Source organism: Crinia signifera, chromosome 11 (assembly GCF_055691185.1).
Source record: "Crinia signifera chromosome 11, ASM5569118v1, whole genome shotgun sequence".
NCBI lineage: Eukaryota > Metazoa > Chordata > Amphibia > Anura > Myobatrachidae > Crinia > Crinia signifera.
Window position 1 is genome coordinate 105,690,586 of NC_139227.1, and position 27,928 is coordinate 105,718,513.

The 27,928-nt window shown below is 46.0% G+C and overlaps 1 protein-coding gene across 1 annotated transcript; it reads right to left on the bottom strand.

The window, feature by feature from the left end:
- On the bottom strand, positions 1–27,928 carry CTR9 (CTR9 component of Paf1/RNA polymerase II complex). Its single transcript, XM_083164121.1, has 25 exons — positions 27,774–27,928; positions 25,875–25,973; positions 24,294–24,533; positions 24,099–24,216; positions 23,930–24,019; positions 23,305–23,453; positions 18,531–18,638; positions 18,258–18,365; positions 17,937–18,173; positions 17,652–17,741; positions 17,447–17,575; positions 14,930–15,113; positions 14,675–14,763; positions 14,408–14,593; positions 14,232–14,319; positions 14,001–14,149; positions 12,052–12,168; positions 11,575–11,720; positions 11,114–11,185; positions 10,271–10,406; positions 7,383–7,529; positions 7,067–7,239; positions 6,537–6,612; positions 5,773–5,888; positions 1–1,548 (listed from the first exon to the last, which is right to left on the bottom strand). Exons 1-25 carry the CDS (start codon positions 27,816–27,818, stop codon positions 1,152–1,154), a joined length of 3,489 nt encoding a protein of 1,162 aa, XP_083020247.1. The 5' UTR covers positions 27,819–27,928; the 3' UTR covers positions 1–1,151.

Here is a 27,928-nt window from a genome sequence, read left to right on the forward strand (position 1 = left end):
TAATTTTCAGACTATATTTATTACATGAAAAGCAGACATTTGCACAATCGTACAGAAATCATACGGTTCTCCCTGTAAGTTCCTGGACAGACAGAACGGTCAGTGTCTGCTGTGTCCAGAGTTGGAAATACAAGCGGAACACTGGAAAGAAAAATACATAAGTAGGATCTGATCCAAAGTAGTCTGTTTTCAAAAAAAAAAATTAAATGAAAAGTCACCGTTTAACTAGGTGAATTATGCAGAGTACTTTAATAGTTTTGTATACTTGCTCAGAAAACATATCTCTTATAAAAAATAAAAAAAAAAAAGGACAGAAACAGCATCTTCAGATTGCAGATGACATCTCTACAAACAATCCATGTGCCTATTGTAGTGTTCACCAAAACTGGGGGCAGATGTATTAAGCCTGGTGAACTGATAAAGTGGAAAGTGAAGTGATAAAGTTGCATAGCCTGTAACTTGAGTTAGGAGCTGATTGGCTGGTGCTTGATCACCCTGATCCTCATAGCTCACTTACAGTCCAGGTTTAAAAGGATAACCAGGCTTCAGTACATATGTTTAATAAGTAGCCAAATCATTAGATTCAGTCACATACGCTCAAATGTGGATAGCCTTACAACCAGTAAGGGGGCTAAGCAGAACAGCAGCCATATGTAATACAGCTATAGTTGCGGGATGCCGGACAATTTTTTTTTGTAAAGAGTCAATCATTTAAAAACAAAAATCCCAGTGTACAGCCGGCATCCCGCACCTCTTGCAAATTCTGACAATTACACGCCGCCGCATGTTTGGTATATTCAAGCCTATTGTATTTTACACATGGTGATCTAGGAGGCAGTAACACTGGCCTATTGTACAGCTCTGTTATAGCAGAATACAAAACCTGTATGTTTCAATAAAATCATAAGCAAATGAAAATCTCTGACAAAGTACCAAAATGCACAGCCCTCTCTAGCCAAATTCGCACATGTACTATTGGGATCTTGATGAAGCGTGACATCCGGCTATGCCTAAATGCCTGGGGATACTAAAAAGCAGTTCTATCATCCTGCAGGAAAACATTTCTAGGAACAAAGATAATAAAATTCCATTTGTTCTCCCAAAAGAAATAAATATTTACAATAAATTACACCCGTATGCGAGATTCCCATCTAATCAGAATCATCCGATCCACGGTCCGACTTGTCATTGGCAGATGCTTCCTGCTCCGAATCATTCCCGGAGCCCCTGGCAGAAGCCTCGTTGCCAGATCCCCGGTCAGATTCAGGACTGCGTGACGCAGCTCGGGACTCATTGTCTGACCCTCCGGAAACACTTTTCCTTGACTGGGCAGATCCATTGTCAGATCCAGAGACAGATCTCTGCCTCTTTCTTGCCCGAACCCAAGTGTTCTCATCGGATTCATCCCCAGACTGCTGCACGGATCTCTGCGGGCTTCCGCCATCACTTCCAGACTTGTTTGCATTATCAGAGTCGCTATCGGACATAATGCGCTTCTTAGCTGGTCTGGCATCTTCATCAGAGTCGCTGTTGCTGTTCCTGGCATTGCTACATATGAGAAAATATAGGTTTATTGTTATGTGAACGGAATATACAGGTCTGTTACTCAATATTTATACTCAATAAAACAGGAGCACCATAGAAACCTGTATGTATATAGGATATGATCGCATTAGGACACAATATACATAGCTTGTTTATTTTGCTACACCCTGATGAAGTCGGGTTGGTTCATTAGACAAAACGCGGCATGCATGGTTGGAATCAGTGTTACATTATGCAGTGGAGGACCGGAAGACATCACATCATATCCTAATTGAAGGGGACCGTGATGAATATCACAGCTTGGAAGAGTTATAAAGTTTACTGTAGATAGAATATTTATTTTCTATAATAAAATATATTGAGGTATTTTTGACCCCCAATTACAGCTGGGCCACAGCCTAACGTAGTCTGGGGGAGATATCACAAGGGGCCTATTCCGCGTCGACTGATTGCCATGATTCTCTATTATGCTATGGTTAGATTAGAGAATCTGACTAATCGTGCTAGATTTACAGGGCTCATTGAATCTAAACCCCCAAAAATATAGTTGGAAGTTTTGATCGCCTGTTGGAGTCAAGGAATTTTACATGTTCTATTTCTACTTAGCAGTTTTGATCACAGAATGCCTACCCTACAAGGTCTGAATGTCAACATTCAAAATAATGAAGTTTATGTCTTACCGGTTAAATCTTTCTTAATCAGTGGCCACAGGAATAACAGTGGATAAAGAGTGGGTAAAGAGTGGGTAAAGAGTGGGTCATGAACCAATTCCAGCACTAGAAAGGTTAAACTTCTGGCTTCTCCCCTCCTCTACCTCACCTCCTAGGCTAGCTACTCAGTTTTTACCAAGCCAGGCAGTAGACAAGGAGGAGGAGAAACCCATCCAGAAACACATCCAACAAATGTGTGTGGTTCCTCAGCAGAGAAACCTTAACTGTAACATGTATAAGTAACCTCAAAAGAGGAACTATTAACGAAGTTCACTTAACGGAGGAACTATGAACGTCAATACCAATGAAGCAGGCGCGGCAGAGAGGGATGCCTGTGGCCCCTGACGTCCTCGAAGAAAGATTTAACAGGCAAGACATAAATCTTGTTTTCTTCTGTGGCAGACATTAGAGGCCACAACGATAACAGTGGAACGTCCTAAAGCAGCCACCTAAGGGTGGGGACGTGTCTGGGCCACAGCCAGTACTCTGGCCAAATGCCGAGTCCTGTGAGGCAAACGTGTCAAACGCATAGAAGCGTAAGAAAGTATTAGCAGGTGACCAAGTTATCGCCTTGCAAAGTTGCTCGCCAGCATCCAGAGTCTGATGGCTCAAAGTCCACTTCCCAATTGAGGACCCCCAGAATAAAGATTGCAGACAAGGCTCTGATCCAGAAACCACCAGGACAAAGAGATCCGTACTGCCGGTGACAAGACAATCTGGAGTGATCGTAGAATGGAGTACAACCCCGACTATTTCTTGAGGATTTCCCGTTGTAGGGGGCGAGAGTGGAAGTGTGCATACTCCATCATGTCGAAGGCCGACATCATGGAGCCCAGGACCCTCATGCAGCCATGGATTGAGACACACCTGAGGGAGAGGAAACCCAAACACAGGACTGCAGAGCCCTGCGGCATACCTCTGGCAAGTAGATCCACTGATGGATTGGGCGGGAAGCATGGAAGACTTGGGCCAATTGATAACCCAGCCGTGGCATTCCAGGACCTCTACCAACTTGGTCAAGTGTGCCTGGAGAACCTCGGGCAACTGTGCCAGGATCAACAGGTCATCCAGATATGGAAGAATCTGGATACCCTGGTTGTGAAGTGTACTGCCCATTACCGCCATGACCTTCGTAAACATCCTGGGTGCCGTGGAGAGGCCGAAAGGCAGAGCCTGAAACTGAAAATGATGGTCCTGCAGTGCAAACCGCTGGTGTTCCTATTTGTTCAGGATATGCAGATATGCATCCTGGATGTCTAGGGATGCCATGTAGTCCCCCGGTTGTATCGATAGAACAATGGACCGCAAGGTTTCCATCCTAAACTTTGGGACCCTGACAAATTTGTTGAGTCGATTTAGAATGTGACGGAAAGATCTGTTGAGCTTCCGAACCAAGAAGAGGCTGGCGGAAAAACCTTAGCCTCGCTAAGACTCAGGAACGGGAGATGTGACCCCTGCCGAAAGTAGCTTCCAGATGGCCTGCTCCAGAGCTCTGCGCTTTTCCGAGTCCCTGTTAGAACTTTTGGAAAAAAACGAGCTTGGTGGACGATGGCGAAAGGTTATGGCGTAGCCTTGTGAGACCACATCCCAAACCCCCTGTTGTGGATTCCAGTCAAATGCCTGAAAGGCATAGAAGACGACCACCCAACCTGGGATCCCTCAAGTGGAGCACCACCCCGTCATGCTGAGGGCTTATCCTCTGGGCTTGGAGTCAGGGCATCTGATGGCCCAGGGACATTTTCCCTTTGCGGGCTGAGGCTGAGCTCTTGTGAACGACTACGCCCTACCCCTGCCCTGAAAACGAAAGGACTGGAACACAGGGCGGGGACGTGGAGTAGGAGTGGATGGCAGAAAAGCTGCCTTGGGAGCAGCCACCATGGCAACGATTTTGTCTAATTCCGATCCAGACAAGAGGAAACCCGTAAAAGGGGAGAGCCTCAAGTGTTTGCTTGGTATCTGAATCCGCTTTCCAGGAGCGTAGCCACAGGGACCATCGCGCTGCCACAGCCAAGACAGACACTCGGGAGGTAAGGGTGGCTGCCTCTAATGCAGCATCCCCCAAATAGAGTGCAGAGTGATGCATGGTGTGAATAATAAGCAACATGTCATCTGCACTACTCCCCTCTGCAATGACATTGGCGAGGGCAGAAGTCCGTTCCACCATGGCCTTAGCCACTCAGGCAGACTCCAGGGTAGGCTGCGCAACCGCCCTGGAGATTGTAAAGATGAGCTTAACAAAGTTTTCCGTCTCTCTGTCAGCAGGATCCTTAAGGGAGGTGTGGTTGGAATGGGGAGAGTAGAGTGCACAATCTTAGCGATGTGTGGGTCAACCTTGGGAGCTGTCTCCCAGCGGACCCTATCCTCTGGAGGGTAAAAAGTAGTAAACCGCTTGGGGAGCCTCACTGAGGATGTCCTCTAGGTCAGTAGAGTTAGTTAAAACAGTCAGAGTTCGTTTGGGACCCTTGAAGGATGGGCCTGAGGACTGAGTGGGTTCAGAGGTGTTATGTAAATTTAAGAAGTCTCTGAAAGCAGTTACCAGTGCCCCCACATCGATGCGTGCTGTGGTGTTGCCCTTTGGGGTTTCATCAGCATCATCATCATCCCTGTCATCAATCAGTCTTCCCTCCTTCTCATCAGTGTCATCTGTATCAGTGTCCTGATGGAGGAGGGGTTTGGGGGAAGGAGAAATATCCTAAAAATCTGGCACCGGGCTCTGCAAAGAATTAGGCCCGCAGGAGCGTAAATTACTGTAACCTGTTATCCTTATAAGAGAGGTACAGGGGGGAATTGGAAAGATGGCCCAGCAGTGAAAAGATGGAGATCCCCCTCGCCAGGCTGTTCAGCTGCCAGTCGTGTGCGCGAGTTACCTTGTGTCCCGGTGCACGGCTGCGGTCCCCTAGTGCCCGGTGCCAGCCGGATACACCTCCATCTGTGGTCAGCCAACTTGAGTGGTGTGCGGCTGCCGGGCCTCGGTGATGGGGCGGCAGCGCAGGGGTCTAACAGATCCCCAGCGTTGCTTCCCGGTCACTGACACCTGTCAGTGTAAAAATCAGGAATGAAAAAAAAAGTTTAAAAATAAGGAGTAAGGCTACATAAGGAAGCCCTTCTACAGTGCGTGTTTACTCCTGCCAGCACAACTAAAACTGGGTAGCTAGCCTAGGATGCTGGTAGAGCAAAACCTTTTTGGTGCCGGAATGGTTCGTGGCCCACTCTCTACCCACTGTATCCCTGGGGCCCCTGACGTATGCCGCAGAAGAAAAAATATCGACATGCACACAGTGTCAAGAGTGGGATTGTGAACGCTGGCAGGTAGAATGTTGACAAGGGTTTTAGGGTTAGGCTAGTGTTAGAGCAAATGGGGAAAAAAAAATAAAAATCGATTGTTGACATGTCAACTATAGACATTCTGTACATGCTGACCTCAGGGTTAGCAATTTACTTCGAAGAGGAAGAAATAGATCCTGTTTCTAAGTTACAATTTAATGGAGCATTGTAACCCTCAATCTTAATTCCTCACCCTTCATCGGCGATCTTCAGTTTATCTTCATCCGAGGAGTCATCGCTGGAGGAGATTGTGGCTTTCGATTTGATTTTACCTCTCATGGAAGCCGGAGTTCGCTCAACTTTAACCGGCTAAAAATAAAAACAGACAATTAATTTTTTCAGAGTTTAAAAAAACAAACAAATCAGATTATGACGTTCAAATAACAGATTATTCAACAATAACAGCTAAGTAAAAGTAGCAGCCAATCTGTATAACTCAGGCAGTCACCTGATCTTTTGCTTTATGAGATTTGCAGGTACAAAAATGGCAAACACTTGTAGTGCTTGAAGGTTTTCACACAAAAAAAAAATACAGTATAGCGAATGTGTGTACTGATCATGAATACTTCCAGCACATTTTCACCAGAGTACAGATAAAAAAACAGCAACTTTAATACAATTGCATTACAACTAAAAACCTGCAAAAGATCAAAAACCTCAAAACGCGCCAAATGGATGTTGGGACAACCACTCTACACTATGGGGTCTGATCAGATAAGGAACAACCGAACCGCTCTCCATTTTTGGGCTATGTACTCACAGTTCTCAGTAGACGAGCCCAGAATGTTGTCTTTCCATGTTATTGATATTTTATCATGTTTTTAGAGAGATACTTGGCATTGGTATTGCCCGGTTATTGCTAAAAGTTTACATCTTGGTTATAGCTTGCTATAGATTAAGGAACTAAAGCAATAAATGCAATTCAGAAGAGGGAAGAAGGTAGAACAACATATATACCTTCTTCGGTGGTCTCTTCTTAGGTCGTGGACGTTGGTCATCGTCGTCATCTGATCCAGCGCCAGTACTTTGCGGTCTAACAAAATACAGTGTTACAGATACCTGGTTCCTGCACCCCAATATAGCTCAGTGTATAATATACACACATTCCCTACACCAAGGCGTGTTACCCACAGACGATCACCTGATCCCTGCACCCCAATACAGCTCAGTGTATAATATGCACACATTCACTGCACCCCCTACACCCCGAATGGTTACCTCGACACTAACCTAGCCCTGCACCCCAATACAGCCCATTATATAATACACACACATTCCCCGCACACCAGAGTGTTACCCACAGACAATCGCCTGATCCATGCACCCCATAACAGCTCATTGTATAATATACACATATTCACTGCACCCCTTACACCCTGAAGTGTTACCCTCTGAAACTAAACTGGTCCCTGCACCCCAATACAGCTCAGTGTATTATTACTACTAGTAATATAGATCTTGTGAAAGTAAGGGGAATGGGTGGCTACCTCCTTCTCCTCTTTTGCTTCTTCTTCTTTTCTCCGTCATTGCCGCCTTCTCCCCCGTCTTGCTCTCCGCCACTGCTGCTCCCAGCTTTCCTCCTCCTCTTCTTCTTGGGAGCTAAGTCGTCATCAGAGTCGTCATTCACAAACTCCTCAAACTCCCCAGTTTTCTTTGATCTCTGTAGGAATCAGAAGATATCCAGTTACTCCCAAGTTTTGGGACAACTTATGAAAAGGCGTCTTAGACCGTCCGTCTCCAGTGATGCCCCACACCTGACTCGCTCATTCAGACATTGCACAGCTGCTAATGATCGGCACCTACCCGGCCACCACCGCCTGATCTCTTCTTCTCTTTGGTGACCTCTTTTTCCCCAGTGAACTGCAGGATGTTCTTGGTTTTCTCCACATACTGAGCTCTCTGCTCCAGGAGTTTCTTCTGCTCCTCAATTTCCTTAAGCCGTTTATCTGCCTGGAAGGAAGATGGCTCAATTACTAACCAGGTACACACGGACCGCGTATTGTTCATTCATAGAAACATAGAATTTGACGGCAGATAAGAACCACTTGGCCCATCTACATATTTGATCCTTATTTTTATGTAAGGATATCAATATGCCTATCCCAAGCATGTTTAAATTGTTCTACTGTATTTGCCTCTACCACCTCTGATGGGAGGCTATTCCACTTATCTACTACTCTTTCTGTGAAGTAATTCTTCCTCAGATTTCCCCTGAATCTTCCTCCCTAGTGTCAGTGCATGTCCTCGTGTTCTGTTGCTCCTCTTCCTGTGAAGAATGCCTCCCACCTGTACCTTGTTAAAACCCTTGAAATATTTGAAAGTTTCTATCACGTCCCCCCTTTCCCTTCTCTGCTCTAAACTATACATATTAAGATCTTTTAGTCTTTCCTGGTACGTTTTGTGATGTAGGCCATGCACCATTTTAGTTGCTCTTCTTTGTACAGTCTCTAATGTATTTATATCCTTCTGGAGATATGGCCTCCAGAACTGAACACAATACTCTAGGTGAGGTCGTACCAATGACCTATACAGTGGCATTATTACTTCTTTCTTTCTACTGCTGATACCTCTCCCTATGCAACCAAGCATCTGACTTGCGTTCTTCATTGCTTTGTTACATAACTACCTGCCTTTAAGTCACCTGAAATAGTGACACCTAGATCCCGCTCTTCCTCAGTAGTTTCCATTATAGTGCCATTTATACTATATTTAGTCTTTGGATTTCTGAGACCCAAGTGCATGATTTTGCATTTTTTGTCATTAAACTGTAGTTGCCATGCTCTTGACCATTCCTCTAATCTACCTAGATCATCAATCATTTGTTTTACCCCTCCTGGTGTGTCTACCCTGTTGCATACCTTTGTGTCATCTGCAAAAAGGCACATTTTACCCTTAATTCCATTTGCAATATCACCAATAAAGACGGAAGAGAAGAACCATTTGGCCCATCTAGCCTGGTCCGTTTTTTTTTTACCATATTGTTACCTCAAACCCTTATTTCTGTGTAAGGGTGTTCTTATGTATATCCCATGCATGGATACATTATTCTACTGTCTTAGCCTCTACCACCTCTGATGGGAGGCTATTCCACTACCCCTTTTGAGGTATAATTTCCTCAGATTTCCCCTGAGCCTTCCCCAGTGTCAGTGCATGTCCTCGTGTTCTAATACTTCTCATCAGATGAAGAATGTTTCCCTCCTGGACCTTGTTATATGTGACAGTCTATCATGTCCCCCCTTTCCTGTCTCTGCTCCAAACTATACATATTGAGATTTTTTTTTTTTGTCTTTCCGGCTAAGTTATGTGATATAGGACATGTAACCTTTCAGTTGCCCTTCTTTGTACCGTCTCTGTAATGTATTTGGTACTTATGTATTTTGATGGCACCCCCAAATTGCAGTGCGATGTGATTTCCTTAGTTAATTTTTAGTTCACCCCTGCCCGCGGATCGCATGCAATTTGAGATGCTTCATTTTCTAAGCACCCATGTGATGAGATATGATCCTAGTTCATTGTAAAAGCACCCATGCAATGTTATTCGATGCTATGCGATTTTGCACACCCCCACTATCCACGTCACCCCGAATCATTGCAAGCGCATTGAGCCCCGCGAGGGGACGCGATTACGCGTCCTGCCGACCTTTTCATACCCCCAGTATCCACGGCGGCATTGATTTTATAAAGTGTGGCGACCGCAGCGAGCCCAAAGCGTGGTGAGCGCAGCGAGGGGCCGCGGAATACAGGTCAAGTAATCCGCGGGGCTTGCTGCACTCACCACGCTTCAGGCTCGTTTCACGCGGCCGCTCGCCACACTTAATAAAATCAACTCCAAGCCGACGTGGATAGTGGGGGTATGAAAAGGTCGGGAGGATGCGTAACCGCGTGCACTCGCCATGCTTCGGGGTGACGTGGATAGTGGGAGTGTGCAGAATTGCATAGCATTGAACAACATCACATGGGTGCTTTTTAAATGTACTAGGATCACATCTCATCGCATGGGTGCTTAGAAAATGAAGCATCACATCGTAAAGTGCATGCTATGAGCGGGCAGGGGTGCACTAAAAATGAACTAAGGAAATCGCATCGCACCGCAAATTTCATGCAATGCGATTTCAGTACACTGGCATACGTATGCTAATTGGACGCCGTGAAACTACACAAGTACCATGTATTTATATCCTTCTGGAGATATGGCCTCAGTAACTGAACACAGTACTCTAGATAAGGCCGCACCAATGACCTATAGAGAACTGGGTGCAGTATCTAGATAAGGTCGTACCAATGACCTATACAGTGACATTATTACTTCTTTCTTATTGATTTCCCTCCCTATGCACCCAAGCATCTGACTTGCCTCCTCATTGCTTTGTTACATTGCGTACCTGTCTTTAAGTCACCTGAAATTGTGACTCCTTGATCTCTCTTCCTCAGTAGTTTCCATTATAGTTCAGTTAATGCTATATTTAAATCTTTGCTTTTAAGACCCAAGCTCATTCTGCAACCTCATCTTCATGCTGGAGAATTGTAGCACTACTAGTTTGGGATTTTAAAGTTCTAAAGGGCTCCACCATGAACCCTGGTCTGGTTAGTGAATGATCTACAATGAATCACCATCCAGGTTCTAGTTTTGTGGTACATGTACTATTAGTCGTTATTGGGGCACAATAACGAGTCAGTGGTCACAATCGCACCTGTTCTTTCTGGAGTTTCTCGCGTAACAGTTCCTTCTCTTGTTCTTGCTTTGCGCGCAGTTCCTTCTCCTCCTCGTCCTGCTTGCGTGCGCGAGCCACGTGATACTGTGCCTGACTCAGGAGATCAGTGCACTGCCTGGAATGTGGGAAATTGGTTGGATTTACAAGTGGGCAGTGTAGCGGCTGCTCGTTCCAAATGTGCACCGGAACAGCCAGAACATTTGCATAGGTAGTCACGCTCATCATAGCTGCGCCTGCGACTCATTTGGTGTATTTTTGCAACTGTGCATGTGCATTCGTGATGAACAAAAACACAATCTCCAAATGATGACTTATACAAATAATGACATTTAATCACCTTTACACTTAGGGCTCAATAACCAGTGCTGCATAATTAACTTTGAGCCCGATTCAGAGCTGCAAGCCGAGCTCCCTTCCCCCGCCCCTGTGGAACAATCGCTCACCAACTAATGATTTTCCCCCTGCTAAAAGCGCTAAGTACGTCTAGACTTACGCAGCACTCTGAAGGCCGTGGGGTGGGGGAGAAGGCGGCTGCTGATGTCAGGGGCCCTCCCTCCTAACGGCCAGGGAAAACCTGCGTTTTCGGGACACTACCCAAAAATGCTGGAATTACACCAATGCCCAGCACCTGTCAATCAACTTGCGAATGGCTAGCGACGGCTAACTGTCACATGATTCGTTCGCAAGGGGACTCTGCGCATGGCAATAGCGTACCGTGCGCCTGAACAGTCTTTTGATAAAACGCCAGCGCTGTGAATTTGCAGCCCTGCGAATGGGTCTGAATCGGACCCCATGCGCTTAACAAAGGAGATAATGACTTACCTGGCTTCCGAAGCAGCGAGGGCCAAATCAAACCTCATCTTGTCGCCAACTTTGCTTAAGTAATTGAAATATCTACAAAATAAAGTGATGATATACACAATGAGATCCATTGGCAGCGATCGTCATTTCTCTTAGTTCTAATTAAGCACATTGCTCACAAGTCCATGACTAACGGGGGTTTGCTAAACTTAACACATCAAACTGCAATATACTCTACTAGCCTGTAGGTGGCGATATGTGCTTCAACATAGACTGCATTCGGTCATCACTGTTTCTGTGTAAGGCGTCATAATCGCACACAGATAAGACAAGTACAGGTTTGAATGACAAAGGAGGTCGAAATCTAAGGAGAGCATTTATCCAATGTTATTCGCTACCTACAGGCTGCTGTAAACTGGGAAATGATGCAATAGTTCATCAATGGCGATATGCAGCTGTATGTGTATGCAGACCCTTCTTACCGGTGGGCCAGTTCCAGTTCTTTCACAGCGTTAAGTACTTCCTTCAGGTTACTCTTCTCATCCTTCAGCACGGATGTGGCAAGTCTCTGCAGCACGAGGGCCACATTGAACATCAGAACGGTGTCATTGGGAGCCACGTGCCGAGCCTGCAAGTTATGATACTAGAGGTAAGACTGTACTAGGTGTACGACTCCCAAAGAGTGGAGATTATCCCATTAACCCCCCCCCCCTCCCCCCCCGGAACATTGCACCTGGCACCAGCAGCCCAATCACCAACGCCTGAAAGCATACTCGATAGAGTCCTAGAGAATAAAAAGTCAACAATCTCATGAACATTCCACAAAAGGGTGCCTTCTCCACTAAGATTTCATGTTACTTCACCCTATCAGTCATTGGTGCGTTATTCTTATTACATCTTACTACATTATTCTTATTGCATTTCTATTTAGAAAGATAAAGAGATGAATGGTGACTTACCTTCAGTAAAATCTGTTTGCATTCGTGCAGTTTCCCACATTTGAAGAGCGCGCGAGCCAAGAACAGAAGGACCTCGGTGTTCTGGTGTTTGTAGAACTTACGCAGACAGTTCTCATACTAAAGAGGGAGAAGATGATCACACCAATGGCTGTGGGGCTATGCTTTGTACATCATATGCAATAACGCCATAGTTACCAACAGTCACCGCCACATAGGAGGAACGAGTTGATGTGGTTCGGCTTATTGCAGTGATTACTAAATGTTTTTGGACCGATGCACCATAGAGAACCAGACTTTTTCTCAGCACCCCTAGACCCAAAAAGTTTTTCACTGGGAAATTTCGTAAAAATATTAAGTAAATTGTGTTCATATCCTTAAATCCAATTATGTGGCGGGAGACTGGATTCGGTTCTGTTTGAACACATTTTATGATTGGCACTGATTTTGTGTATCACATCGACCACAAATGATTTGAATAGATCTTGAACCACCAACCTAGGGCACCCCATGGCACAAAGTTTGGGAAACACTGTCTTATGGTGCAATAAAGCTTTGCCTTTGTAGAGAACGTTTATTTTTACAATTATGTGGATTTTGGCTGAATTTTCAATAAATTCTAAGACGTTCTCTTGTCTGAAGAGGTTAGAGAACAGTTGATGAGATTCTGAGCGAAGCATACAACAAAAATATCTTCTAGTAATAGGGTATGTGTGCACAAGCCCAGGCAGTCCGCTGTATATTCATGAAAATTTCAGATGTTGCCCATTTTGCTTGCTTTTCAACTCTTCCTTCATTTGTATGATGTAAATATTAAGGATTAACCCTTTGAGTGCCTATGGACTTTGTCAAAATAGGTGCGATAATTGCCAATCAAACATTTTTTATTCATCATTAGGACCAGTATAGAAACTTTATTTACAGAACATGTTTTATTTTAATTTATATAACAAATAAGAGCAACACTGGCATTTTTAGAAGATATTTCGCGCATCTCTCACAGAGGTTGTCACTCAAAGGGTTAAGGGACTATCTAGATTCTAGACATTGTGCTAGACAGATTGGAGAGCTCACCGTTCAGTACAGTGCCATGATTTGCATTCTCTTTCCTACATAAGGTAAGACTCATGAGACAACATGGAAGTGTAACTGTGGGGTAGGTTTATGAAGCAGTGACAAGGGAGGAGAAGTGATAAAGTGCCTGGTACTTCATTACTGGCCAATCAGCTCCTAACTCTCCCTTTTAAAACCCAGCCTGTAACTTAACTGTCAGGAGCTGATTGGTCGGTGATAAAGTACCAGACACTTTATCACTGCTCTACACATCTACCCCTGAATTAAGGGCCCCATACATCAGCAATTAATTGTGACAATTTTCAGATATGGAGATGATTGCCACAATTAATTTTAGATGTGTGGGCTCCCCCTTTTGGCAATCCCAATCACAATCGCCAATCGATTGCTTAATCAGGTTTTTAAACATGTTTAATAATCTGGTATTATCTGCAGATCTTTTTTAGATGTGTGGGCATTCCCAATTAGTTTTCTTCATCTATTTACATTATGAACAGCTGAAATGACAATCGATTGGGGCAATTTCCAGATATGAAGATGCAATCTTTAGATGGAAAAATCTGCCGATCACTGAAAAAATCTGTAATGTGTGGGCAAAGTCGGATAGATCTGAAAATCCATTTATCTGGCCAAAATATCCCAATATCTGAAAATCCATAAATTGTGATTGCTGATGTATGGGGCCCATTACAAGTGAGATCTGTGCTATCACTGCAGGGGCCTGGGCCAGACATGAGCAGGTGAGAGGTGTTGGACATAACTGCCAGTAACTGCCGACACAGGTGGTCAAAATAATACGATGACTCAGTTACGTTTCCCTCCACGTTAGCCACAATCAGCATTTATGTAACGGTTCCTGCATTTCCCTTCATTCATACCATCTGCACAGCGCTAATGTACTGTTTCTGCTCCACGTAGATATGAGCCAGGTTCAGCCAGACATCGCTGATTTCAGCAGTCGCCTCTCTGACCTGGGCAAAGACGTCACGGGCCTCCCGGACATACCCCTTGTGCGCCAACACAGCCCCTTGGGTAGCAGAAAGGAGAAAACACTAAATAAAGGCTCACACAGAATACATCCTTGTAATGTACCCGGTTATTATGCTTACCGATGCCGTTGGCTGCATACAGATTCTTGGAGTCGTTTCTCAGCACCTGTTTGTAAATTGCCAGCGCTCGATCCTGATGCCGTTTTTCCTGCGGGAAGACAAATGTTCACCAAGTGCCAACATCACTAAAGATGAGAACTGTCACATAGCACAAAGAAATCTGCTTATGAATTTACCTTCTCCCGGTCACGGGTCGGTTGGTGGAGAGTCTGCAGCCACACATTGCCCAGTGCCAACATAGAGTACGTGTCGTTCTGGGTGGATGGCTGCTTCAAGATTCTCTCAAATTTCTTTTGCCCAGGTCCCCATTCCTGCTTTGCCAAATGAAGGTTCCCGATCAATGACCAGGCATCTGGGTGATCCTGATTTGAAGAACATGGTTATGTTAGAGGTCAAGCATGGTTCTCTACATGGCAGGGAGAATTGGGGACATATCAGCCAACCTGGTTAATCTGAAGCGCTTCCTTAAACCAATCGGAGGCCTCGTAGAAATTGCCTTTGTCTCTTGCCATGGCTCCCAGACGTAGGTAGCCTGAATAGCAGTAAAGGATCAAAATTAGCAATCAAATAAGGAAATTTTAATATCTGATTGACCAACCATCTACACACAAATACCGAGATAGCAAGAGGCACCGGATATAACTGAGCACCGCCATCTACCTGTGAGGAGAGGAATCAGTCAGTCATCAGGAACTTACAGTCCACGTAGTTTGGATGTTCCCTCAGAATGTTCTTGTAGAGTTTCTCTGACTCGTGGAATTCGCAGAGTGCCTCGTACAGCCTGGCCAGGTTGTAGGTGGTGGTGACGGAGATGGCACTGTAGTAATGTTCATCGTGCTCAGCTTCAGCCTTAGCACGGTCCAGAGACGCCAAGAAATACTTCTGCAATGGACACAGAGGCGTGGTTAGGAGATGGCGAAAGTCACAGGCAGGAAATAGAATAAGAGAACATGGACCTGTAATCGGATGATCAATGAATAGGTCAACGTTTTATGTTAGACATACATTAGGTTTTCAGGTACAAAAAAAACGATAGATGAAAGGTCAATAGTGCTCAAGGTCAATGGATTCAAAAAGTTGACACTTAACAATTGACACATGTATTTTGTTTGTTTTTTTACATGATTTTTACTATCCATGCCAACTACGGTAAGGAATAGTAATCTGTTGCGAGTGCAGCTGAATGAGCCACCGTGACTGAACCATGGAAAGCGGAGCTAGCCTGTGACAGTATACACTTTTTATGCCGGTTATATATTAATATTAAAGATTTGACCCCCAAAAAAGCTGCATTGACCATTGTCGTGTCCATTATTTGAAACCATCAACCTTAGCCACGGTTGACCTTTCTACCACTTGACCTAGATACTTTAGATCATCTATACCATCTATCAGAGGGCCTATGGCACTTTACCCAGGCCCGGAGTGCTCTGTTCCTTACTCAACACTGAAGTCAGGGAATGAGGAGATACAGGTTGGGCAAGACTTGGTCTTGACAAGTGAAACGTCTAACAGGAGTGTCATCTTCAAAAACATATGCAGCCAATTGAAGAGTGTAAATCAGTTCAATAAGTACCACTGACATTGTGGAAGCACAAAGGTGACAATGAATTGTGTCATGGTTGGAAAAATAACTTTTTAAAAATGTTTTGTATTAACACTAATGAAAAAAAAAAATCCTTTTTATTATGAGAATACTGTGAAACATTGCTTTGTTTTAGAAACCTTGATCAACCTCCATTTTTAATGCTTTCTAACATTAACAATCCAAAGTTATTATTAGGCTTTCATATGTTTTAAAAATATTTCAATAAAACCAATTTTAGACTAAACAGAATTAAATGCAAAATTAACATTAACATGCAAAAGTAATTTTCAGAGAAATGCACAAACAAACAAAGGAGTTCAGCATTAGCACTGGACTAGTTAGATGCCTTTTCAGATCCCAGTCTGTTTTGAAGAGTCAAATAAACTAAACCAAAAGAAGAAAAAAATTTATAAAAAATCTTTCTACACTAGCTGAAAGTGACTGAACAGTCAGGTGTTCAATAATTGGAAAAACATTAGGATTCATTTTATCAATTGTGCTTTTTTGGCTTGTCCACCATTCTAATGCTGGCCACACATCAGACCAACTTTCCTCCAACCATCCAACTAGCTGCTTGGATGGAATAAAAATATGGTACTTCAATGTAATATTTACTTCAGAAATTTGCTCTCAAAATCTGGAAAAGGACAAAAACTGTCGCTCAAACACGGTACTGTAGTTGAACCTGATTGATTTAAACAATTTTAATGTTTTTGGCCATTTTCCTGGGTTTGTGAGCACATTTCTGATTGTCCTTTGCTCCCATCCAGTACCATATTTTTATTCCATCCAAGCAACTAGTTGGATGGTTGGAGGAAAGTTGGTCGATGTGTGCCAGCATAAGGAGGATATTCAATCTCCTGCCGATATTCCCGACAAGGGAAATAGCGACGGGGCCCTATTCAATGCTGTCTTCCCTGACAGCACTGAACAGGGATCTTGGCAGAACGTGCCTGACTTCACAAGCAGTCGGGCATGTTCTACCGAGAACGGCTGGGAATTGACAAGCTCCCGGCTGCAGCTCGACAATTCCGATTGCTTCTCGCGGCCATGCCCCCTTATCACCGTTCGGCAGGTGGGACATTGAATCCCGCCTGCCAAATCTGTGTCGAGCCGGCCTAGAATGGTACAGGGTCATAGTTGTCGGGCCAGCCCGACCGTCGCTACCCTGCATTGAATATCCCACCATAAAGATGATACTTGTGACACCAGAGTCATTGAAAAATGATTCCTGAAATGGGGCAGCTTTTGCCTGGAACTTTACTATTACTGTTAGAAGAAAACGTGACTAACTTTTAGATTGCAAAATCAAGACCCGGTTTCTTCTAATCTTCATTTAGTTGGAGTTGAATAGGACTGAATGTTTTGATTTGAAGTAAACATGAAGATTAAACCAGGAGATGTTTCTCTGTGTATTGCCTGTTTTATGCATTGGTGTTGTCTACGCTTTAAGATTGTGAGTGTTAACTGTATTTTTCCTGTCCTATAGGAATGTTGGGGAAGCAGCTTGATGCTAGGCAGATTTAGCACCTCTCAGATTTAGCACCTCTGGAAAGCAGCTGATCGGATAATGTTTGTTCCTGAAGAAAAAACTACCCAGGTACCAGAGAATAAGACAAAACTATACCTTGGCTTCTCCAAGGTTTCCCAGACGGAAGTGGAGAGCGCCCACATTATTCAGGATCTCTGGGGGAACATCTGCCTGTACCTTCTCCTGCAGAATCCGGGTGGCTGTGCCATAGGCAGACAGGGCGTTCTGTGGGTACAATATAAGGTGAACACCAAGTCCACAGCAATGGATAGGAGCCAAAGAAATATTTCTGTCTCCATACCTGGATATCAGTCTGCTCCAAGATCTGGGCCAGCTCTATCCAGGCTTCCACATCATCGGGGTACTGCTCAGTGACCTTCTTCAGGTGGCTCTATGGGAAATACAAGGGGGTGCCAGGCAGGAGACATGAATATGGACAATATCACATCTATTTCTTCAAACGAATCAAAGCATTCTGAGCAGTGATCACAAACAGGTGAAAAATAAGGAGAGCTGGGTTGGGAGGATTTGGCAGAGATCATGGTAAGAGTAGGAGGTTGTAGCCTACAGCCAAAATGAGACTCACCTTTGCGATGTCCCTTTTCTCCTGGTCATCGGAGGTGGCGTACAGAGATCCGAGGATTTTCATGGTCTCGTAGTTATTGGGATAGGCTTTGAGCACCTTCTCAAAGCACTGAGCTGCATTTTCCTTGTCTCCTCTGTAAATGTACATCTGTCCCAAGCCAAAAAACGGCAGCACAAAGGAGGCAGCAGCAAACTGTGTGGCCTGATAGTAGTACTGAAACGCCTGGTCGTAGTCCTCCTGAGAAATGAAACCAGTACAGTGAGGACCAATGAGTCTCCTGTCACTCCCCAGATGCTATGAGCCATCCCAGCAGCATCGTACCTGCACATGGAACGACCGGGCCAGCTGGTAGCAGCTCTCTGCCTGCATAGCCTCAACTTCTGTGTTGTGAAACGCGTGGAGAGCCAGATGCTGAACTTTGCTGTAATCCTGCAGAGAAACGGGTATTAGAGAATTGACTGAACAGGATTAAAGTGGGCAGGTTGTGCAGCATTTATTTTGCGACAATCCTCAGTGTACAAAAAGGCTAAAAAGTGCTTCTTAGAGCTTAAATTGGTGACGTTGAAGGATAACTATATAATGAATGATTCTCACCTTTTTGAAAAAGAAGTGGTTGGCTAGGTGATTGAGGACCATGGGGTTACTGGCATCTATCGTGTACGCTTTGGACAGCAGTTGGACACCATTTTTTATGGAATCTGCCTGCAGAAATGCAACAGTTATTAGCATTCAATACATTATAAACCAAGCAAGAAAGAATAATATTTTGTTGATAAATCTTGGGGCGACTGAAGGAAAAAATGAGATGTTTGGTACTTATCGACGGATTCAACGAGCGATAATCTTGTCATCACTCATTACTAATCTTAATTGGTGCTTCAGCCAATCATATACGGTCAGGCGTTTAAAACAATGGCACTAGTGGATTGGCTGGAGCACCCCTTAAGATTAGCAACAAGAATATAAATTGTTAATAAAGTCTCTTAATATAAATTTAGTCCTACTCTATGGTGGACAGTAAGTGTTTTATAGGCTCCCAGACCCCTCACACCAAAGGCTTTAACTGGGGCTCCCCCGACTATAGCCCAGCTGACTTATTCTCTATTCAGTTTAACAAAGACTAATAACGTGTACACACGGTACAATCCAGCATGAGATTTTGACTATATAGTCAAAATAGCATGCAGATCGCAAAGGTTTTTTAACTTGCGGTCCCGATGCATGCTCCCGGGACAGCACAAATCGAAACCCGGAGAGACAGGGCAGCAATGACTATATACAGTAGTGCACATCCAATGTAATAGCATGAATTGTATGTAAATAGTACAGAGATAGCAAATATTGCATAGCACTCAAATGTTAAGTCGAACAGCAAGGGAATCTCACTGTGTGTACACACCATAATGGCCAGAGGAGAGAATGTACTGCCCCAGAACCAAACAGAAATGGGAGTATAAGGGGGGGCCGTCTTGCAGCTCCATGGAATCAGGGAAAGGGATTACAGCTATTATCTGTGGGGAACACTTGAATAATGGGTATGCCCCCAAATTTTCCCCAAGTCCTGGAGCACCACACCAAAACAGGGATTTTGTACTTACCGTAAATCCTTTTCTCCGAGTCCACAGGTGTCACTGGAGTTACACTGGGGAATAGAAGGCAACCACAGCGAGCATGGGTACTTTAAATATAAATTAGTGTGACCAACTGCGAGAGACATAGATGCGCAGGGTCCTGACCACATCCAAAGACGTTGCTTCTGGCGAGGCTTCAGAGAAAGCTGGAACCACAATGGGTTGGTTTACGTGGAACAAGGAAACTACCTTTGGAAGAAAGGATAGACTAGTGTGTAGCTCTGCTCTGTCCGGATGAAATTGAAGGAAGGGAGAACAAAAAGAGTTTGGACTTGTGGGATGAAGGCCAACCTTTTTTGGTCAAAGATGGAGAGGGCAGAGACCTGAACCTTCAGAGAATTCAGCTTCAAATAAGAAACTAAACTGGCCTGTAGAAACAGGAGAAGTCTAGCCTTCTTGAACAGGGTGGTGGAGACCCCATGCCCCTCGCACCAAGACACATAAGATCTCCAAATATGGTGGTAGGGACTTCTTTTCTGACCCGCATCTTGGTAGGTATAACTGCTCTTGGGATACCTGCTCGCCTTAAGATGGACCTTTCAGCAGCCACACCATCAAATGAAGACGTCCTAAATCTGGGAAGATGAAGGGTCCTTAACTGAGAAAGTCTTCTTGAAGAGGCAATGGTCACGGCTCGTCGACCAAGAGCGACGAGGCCAGTCCGGCGCTATTAGAAGGGCCGTGACTCCCTCTCTCCGTATGCATTGTAATACTCAAGGTATCAATGGGAATGGAGCAAAAAGGTACACGAACTGAAAAGGCCAAGGCGCGACCAGCACGTCCACCCCCTCTGCCTGTGGGTTTCGAGTGTTTGCAAAATACGTTGGAAGCTGAAAATTGTGTGGGGACGCCCTCAGGTCCACCTGAGGTCGGCCCCAACGACGCACCAAGGTCTGAAACACCTGTGGTTGGAGACACTATTCTCCTTGATGGACATCCTGCCGACTTAGGAAGTTGGCCTCCCAGTTTTGTACTCCAGGTATGAAGATGGCAAGGCCTTAACATGGGCCCATGCCCACAGTATTATCCTGCTCACCTCCTTCATGGCTGCCCTGCTGTGAGTGAGTCCCTGTTTGTTGATATAGGTGACGGCCGTGGAGTTGACGGACTGGACTCAGATGGCCCTGCCCTGCAGAAGGGCATAATATACCGCTCTGAGCTCCAGCACGTTTATGGAGAGCAGGCTCTCTTGCTTTGTCCATAACCCATGGAACTGGTGGTCCAGAGTGACAGCTTCCCAACCCCGAAGACTGGCATCTGTGGTGAGGAGTGTCCAATCCCAGATTCCAAATCTTTTGCCTTCCTGTAGATTTTCGAAGTTGAGCCACCAGAGTAGAGACAGTCGCGCTCAAGGAGATAGTCACCCTCTGCTGAAGATGCAGGTGTAAACCCGACCACCGATGGAGGAGGGACAACTGAAACGGTTGCAAATGGAAGCGACCGTATTGAATTACTGCGAAGGTGGCCACCATTTTCCCTAGGAGTCTGGTACAAAGATGTACAGACACGGTCGACGTCGCAGTACCAGCCGGAATAGGGCCTGCAAGGACTGAATCTTGTCAGATGGAAGGAAAACCCTCATCTGGACAGTGTCCAGAGTCATCCCTAGAAAAAGGAGATGCTTAGAGGGTTGGAGTTGGGACTTTGCAAAGTTCAGGAACCACCCGTGAGAAATGAGAGTTTTCTGCGTGAGAAGGACATTGGACAACAGGGTTTCCCTTGAGAGGCTCTTCAGCAGAAGCTGGTCCAAATACGGGATAATCGTCACACCCTGGGTGTGGAGAATCTCCATCATCACTGCCATCACCTTGGTGAAGATCTGGGGTGCCGATGAAAGACCGAACGGCAGGGCCTGGAACTGCCAGTGATGATTTTGTACCGCAAATCGAAGGAAAGCCTGGTGAGGAGGCCAAATAGGGATGTGTAGGTACGCATCCCTGATAGAGAGGTACCAGGAATTCTCCCTGTTCCAAACAGTGTATTAATGACTGCAGGAGACTCCATGCCCCTCTTACCAAGACACATAAGATTTCCAAATACGGTGGTAGGGACTTCTTTTCTGGCCCGCATCATGGTAGGTAGAACTGCTCTTGGGATACCTGCTCGCCTTAAGAAGGAGCCTCCAGCAGTGTGTTCAGCGGCACCAAGTACAAAGAAAATGGCCACTGTAGACATGCAGTAATCTAGAGGAAAGCCAGGGCTGCTGGGAGCACCACGCAGTGACTCCGCCCCCCTGCCCGGCAGCTCTGTCTCCAATGGCGCCAGATATAAAAAAAATATATCTGCTGCTACACCGCCGCTTGTGTGCTCTGACCTACGCTTTAACAGGGAGGCAGGGTATACTTACAGAGCTGCGGCACTGTTGTCAGCAGTGGGGCTGGGGGAGGATCGCGGCATGTGCCTCGTTGAGCGGTGCCCGTTACAACTCCAGAGACGGTGGTCTCTTCAGCAAGGGAGCCGGGCGCAAACAATAGCAGCAGCAGGCTCCCATGTCACAGGCAGATAGCAGCAGCAACTATCTGCCTGTCCTCAGAGGCAAATCTTGCTGCTTTAGCCTATCATTTACAAAAATACCCAGTAGTGAGCCAAAGTGTGACCTGCTTCATTTCGGGCACAATCTAAGACTGCCTGGGAGGGGAAGTAGAAGGAGAGGAGTTGGTCACACTAATTTATATTTAAAGTGCCCATGCTTCCTGAGGTCACCTTCTATTTCTCAGTGTAACTCCAGTGATACCTAGTGGATGAAGGAGACAGTCATTGTTAGGTGCGGATATCGATACGTATCTATAGAATGTTGTTGATATACACACAGAAGACCAGGTAGGGGACTGCGCTTAGTAAGAGCCCTGCGCCTAGTCACACTGACAGGACAGGCCCCAGGCATGTTCTAAAAATGGCTCGCCTGATCCAATCCAAGCCTGGCAGGTGACTTTGTACCACGCAAGGAGATGTGTTCGCTAACACCTCCCCTCGCAACTGACCGCTAGCAGAATGATTTTTCCTGCCTTCGGCAATAAAAGACAGTCTGTATGCAAAAATCGATGAAGACCGGCTCGGCGATAATGTCCTGTGGCATTGGCCTGCCTGCCTTCCCATGGTCGAGCCCCATTTCTGCACCCAGCCCTCCCTCCCCACAATGAACAGCCCGGCTAGTATGTAACTTGCTGAAGCAATTCGGTGCCGCGGTCTGCACATGCGCAATTACACACGTAGGCAGACCCCACAGCATCGGAACGGGTCTTAATTGGAGGCGGCATTATGGAGGGATTGCAACTGCCTAAGGACCCAGCAAAACTGCAGCTTAGGCTAGTTCCCTGAACCTCCATCTACGTATAGCAATTCTAAATATGACTGGTGGCCAAACCTGGCCCATGACCAGCCATGGGATTAACTATTCCTTTTACCTACAGATTTCCAGTCCCACAGCCAACCTTATGCCCAACCTATGGAGCCCAGATGGTGCTGGAGGCTCGGGGATCCTGGCACATGTGGTTTGGGCCGTCTTCAGACACTTAGTTGTCCCAGGTTTTACACACTGCTTACTTTACATCAATGTTCCAGGATACCCCAAGGATCGAGCAGAAATAGAATATGGAATTATCACCCAGAACTATTTCCTGTCTGTAACACTACCATAGCTGGGAACTAACTGCTTGTTGTGTGCTACACTATGACCATTAGTTGCTTTTTGCATGCTTGTAGCTGCAGACAACACATTCTCCAAGTAATTCACTTACCTCCTTATTGTTAAGCTCAAGGACTGCCAAACCCACCAGGGCACCAACACATTTGGGGTTCAGGTCCAGTGCCCGTCCAAAGGCAAGGCGTGCTTTATCCAGCTTGTTCAGCTTCACAAAACAGTGGCCCATTCCTAAGCGCACACCGGCTGCAGGAAGAACACTCAGCTCAGACACCACAACACAGTGAGTTAGAGACCATCCCAGCGAGCCCAGCAGTCTGTGTGCATTAGGTTACGCTGCCTCCCTTCCTGACAAAGACGCACACTGGTGTACCGGGTGCTTATACTTTATGTGAGGATTGTAAGAGTAACCCACACGTCAGCCAGCCAGCCAGCCAGCCACTGTCCAAGAGTAACCCACGCGCCAGCCACTGTCCAAGAGTAACCCATGCGCCAGCCACTGTCCAAGAGTAACCCACGCGCCAGCCAGCCAGCTACTGTCCAAGAGTAACCCACGCGCCAGCCACTGTCCAAGAGTAACCCACGTGCCAGCCAGCCACTGTCCAAGAGTAACCCACGTGCCAGTCACTGCCCCCCGGTGTCTAGGTGTCAGTGTTCAGGAAATGTAAGTGTCAGTAGGTGACAGGTACCATCTCAGTATAGCCATAGACTATGGGACTTACCTGGGCAGGCAGGATTGGTACGTAGAGCTTTCTTATAGTAGGCCAGGGCCCCTCTGTAGTCCTTCTTGTTGAATGAGATACAGGCCTTTCCTGCAAGACACAGATGAGTGGAGAGTGGCCACAATAAAAGACTCCCGCACACACAGCTTACACCAGACCCTGTACTCACCGAGCAGAGCTGGGATGTTATTCGGAGACTGATTCAGCACAAAGTGAAACTGGGCATCTGCTTGGTCCATCTTGTCCCCTTCCAGCAGACAGAAGCAGGCTCTCCCCAGCAAATGGTTCTGGGTAACACAGCCATATTAGTGCAAGTCCCATGACCGCAGCAGCCCAGTGCGGGGGCACGGGAAGTACGGCTTACCTGATCGTACATGATGATCTTGTCGGCCATGGTATACAGCAGGGTGGCCTGGGTAATCAGCTCCTTCTTGTTGTCCTTGTTTTTCTCTTTGCGAGCCTGCTGCACATAATAGGCAGCAAGTGTGTCCAGACATGTCATCTGGTCTTTCTCGTGGTCCCGATAGTCTAAATTGCCATCTATCCGAGCTGCCTCCAGTAGCTTCACAAAGTCCTCCGTCTTCTCCTGCTTGAAATACTCCAACTGGAGAGAGCAGAACAACAATCATCATCATGCCAAGAGTGGAGACGCTTCCCTGGGGCAGTTGTCGGATTGTGGCAAGAGGTCACAGAGAATATATATATATATATATATATATATATATATATATATATATATATATATATATATATATATATATATATATATATATATATATATATATATATATATAATGCTACCTTGGGGGGACGTGTTTTGGGCTGCACATACCCAAGCTGGACTAAAAGTGGTGTGTTATGTAGTGTTTATTCTAGAACCCTGCACCTGTGGGTATTGTATGGCGGGCTGACAATCAGTATACCGGCATCAGAACCCTGAAGCCGGTACTCCAACAGGGGGGCAAGCACAACAGGAAGCCCCTTGCAGGCCTGCTGCGAGCTTGGTGGCTCACTGCGGTCACCACAAGTTCTATTCTCCCACTATAGGGGTCATGGACCCCCACCAGGGAAAACAGCACCTGTCAGTTGGGATATCATCTGTCGGGCCATCACCCAGCACACGCACCTTTCACAACCTGTGCAGAACCTCTTTCCTGCCTGGGGTGTCACACTCTAGTCTGTATCTCAGTTGAGATACAGACCAAAGTGTGCTAGAAACACCAGAGCAGGAAGCAACACTCGGAAGTACACAGGTTCTGGCAGAGTACTAGTGTTATATTTGGAAGAAAATGAACACCTTCATCCATTTTGCCTCTTCAATAATTCTAATTTTGTTTCCTTACAAGTTAATTAAACATATTAAATAGCATTATCTTCAGGCTATGTATATAAGATATTAAACAAATACATTATGTATTTAGACTTGGGTTCAATCCCCATAATATCCCATTTTGGTATGTAAATATTCCAAACAACGGTAACATCCAGTATCCAAACTACTTCTTGTCCCAAGCATTTTGAATATTGGAGACTCATCCTGTATTGTGCAAGAGTGTTTAAAGCAGTTATTACAGTGTGGTCATATTCCTGGTGAAACGTGTTTTTGAAATTTTGTAATCGCACTAATATTGTCTCAATCAATTGATTAATGAGACACTGAAAAGAACAAAATTGCAAAACGCGTTTCTCCAGAAATATGACAACCATGCAATGTAAGGTGGAAGAGACAATATCCATTATCTGGCCTCTAACTTCTGACTATGACGACCACGGCTACTGGAAGGTCCGTGGATATTATTTATGCACCTTGAGCCCTATGGGAGAAAGAGCGCTATGTAAATAAAATTATTATTAACTGTATAGTCAGATAAGGACTTTTATTTCACCATTGGTTCTCAGTACATGGATAGTACTTAACACCGGAGGACGTAGGTCCTGTACTTACAGCCAATGCGATCCATATGTGCAGCTGAGTGTGTTCCTGCTTCAAGATACTGATAACTTCATCCCCTTCTGGTAACTGATCGAAGTCAAGCTCGATAACCTGATGAAAATAAAGGAACCAGAGATCAGTACCTGGGTAACAGAACCCGCTCCCTTGACTACAAGATGCACATTTCTCAGCTTCTGCAGTATATACAATAGCATTCATCACCCAAAAACAAGTACAGATGGGAGGCAGCATAGTGGTAACAGAAACTGAGAAGGAAGGGGGGAGGGGGTGTTAGTATTGTGAAAGGCTAACTGGCAATATGTTTAAATACATGTATGTATAGAATTAGAATGCTAAATTGTGCATACATACACATTTCAGAGCCCCATACATATATGGGGTGCCAGACACAGATGGGGGGGGGGGGGGGGGGGTAGTACTGAGGAGACAGGTTCAGAATCAGGTATTGAGATGTGAAGCCAGGATGAGGGGTTACAAGGCAGGGATGAGGGGTTACAAGGCAGGGATGGGGAGTATCAGTGAGTTATGAAGACAGGGTGGGGGTATAAGGCAGTGATGGGGCACTAGTGTGGGGTATATGGTGGTTATGGGGCATTGGGGTGTAAAGCACAGGTGGGGGTATATGGCTGTGATGAGGGGCACTGGGTCATATCAGTGGGCCGCTGGGGCGTAGCAGTGGGGAGTGAAGCACAGGTGGGGGGGTATATGGTAGTGATGAGGGGCACTGGTTCATATCAGTGGGGCGCTGGGGCGTATCAGTGGGGAGTGAAGCACAGGTGGGGGGAGTATATGGCAGTGATATGGCACTGGGTGTAAAGCACAGGTGTGGGGTGTATGGTGGTTACAGGGCATTGGGGTGTAAAGCAAAGGTGGGGGTATATGGCTGTGATAAGGGGCACTGGGTCATATCAGTGGGGAGTGAAGCACAGGTGGGGGGTATATGGCAGTGATGGGGGGCACTGGGCTGGGAAGCACAGGTGGGGGTATATGTCAATGATGGCGACCACTGGAGTATATCAGTGGGGAGTGAAGGACAGGGTGGGGGGTATATGGCAGTGATGGGAGGCACGGCAGTGAAGCACAGGTAGTAGTATATGGCAGTGATGGGGAGCACTGGGGTGTATCAGTGGGGAGCAAAGCCCAGGTGGGCAGTATATTGCAGTGATGGGGTCACTGGGGTGTGAAGCACCCGTTGAGGGGTGTATAAGGCAGTCATGGGGCAATGGGGTGTATCAGTGGGGAGTGAAGGACAGGGTCGGAGGTATAAGGCAGTGATGGGGGTCACTGCCCTGTGAAGCACAGGTGAGGGGGTATAAAGCAATGATGGGGGCACTGGGGTGTATCAGTGGGGAGTGAAGGACAAGGTTGGGGGGTATAAGGCAGTGATGGGGGTCACTGGGCTGTGAAGCACAGATGGGGGGGTATAAGGCAGTAATAGGTGCACTGGGGTGTATCAGTGGGGAGTGAAGGACAGGGTTGGGGTTATAAGGCAGTGATGGGGTCACTGGGGTGTATCAGCATGGAATGAAGGACAGGGTTGGGGGTATAAGGCAGTGATGGGTGTCACTGGGCTGTGAAGCACATGTGGAGGGGGTATAAGACAGGGATGGGGGCACTGGGGTGTATCATTGGGAAGTGAAGCACAGGGGTACATGACAGTGATGGGGGTCACTGAGGTATATCAGTGTGGAATGAAGGACAGGGTTGGGGGTATAAGGCAGTGATTGGGGTGACTGGGCTGTGAAGAACAGGGTCGTGGGTATATAAGGCAGTGATGGGGGCACTGGGGTGTATCAGTGGGGAGTGAAGGACAGAGTTTAGGGTATAGGGCAGAGGGGGGGGGGGGTGACAAGACAGAGGATCAGTTTTGAGGTATCAAGTGCCTCTTACCTCGTCCGTATCCCGGAGCGGGATCTCTATGGAGCCGCGAGACATGTTCCCGGCCGCGCAGACAGCTCGGACTCAGACCGAGCAGCGAGTGTGAACACAACGTAACACTCGGCTCCTGGCCGGAAGTCGCGCCGTAACGTCACAGCAAGAAGTTC

Coding starts and splice junctions, on each gene's coding strand:
- CTR9 (XM_083164121.1), bottom strand. CDS start 27,818: ATGTCTCGCGGCTCCATAGAGATCCCGCTCCGGGATACGGACGAG. Junction 14,594..14,674: donor AAGCGCTTCAGATTAACCAG/GTTGGCTGATAT, acceptor TCTTCAAATCAG/GATCACCCAGATGCCTGGTC. Junction 7,240..7,382: donor GATCAGGCGGTGGTGGCCGG/GTAGGTGCCGAT, acceptor TGATTCCTACAG/AGATCAAAGAAAACTGGGGA.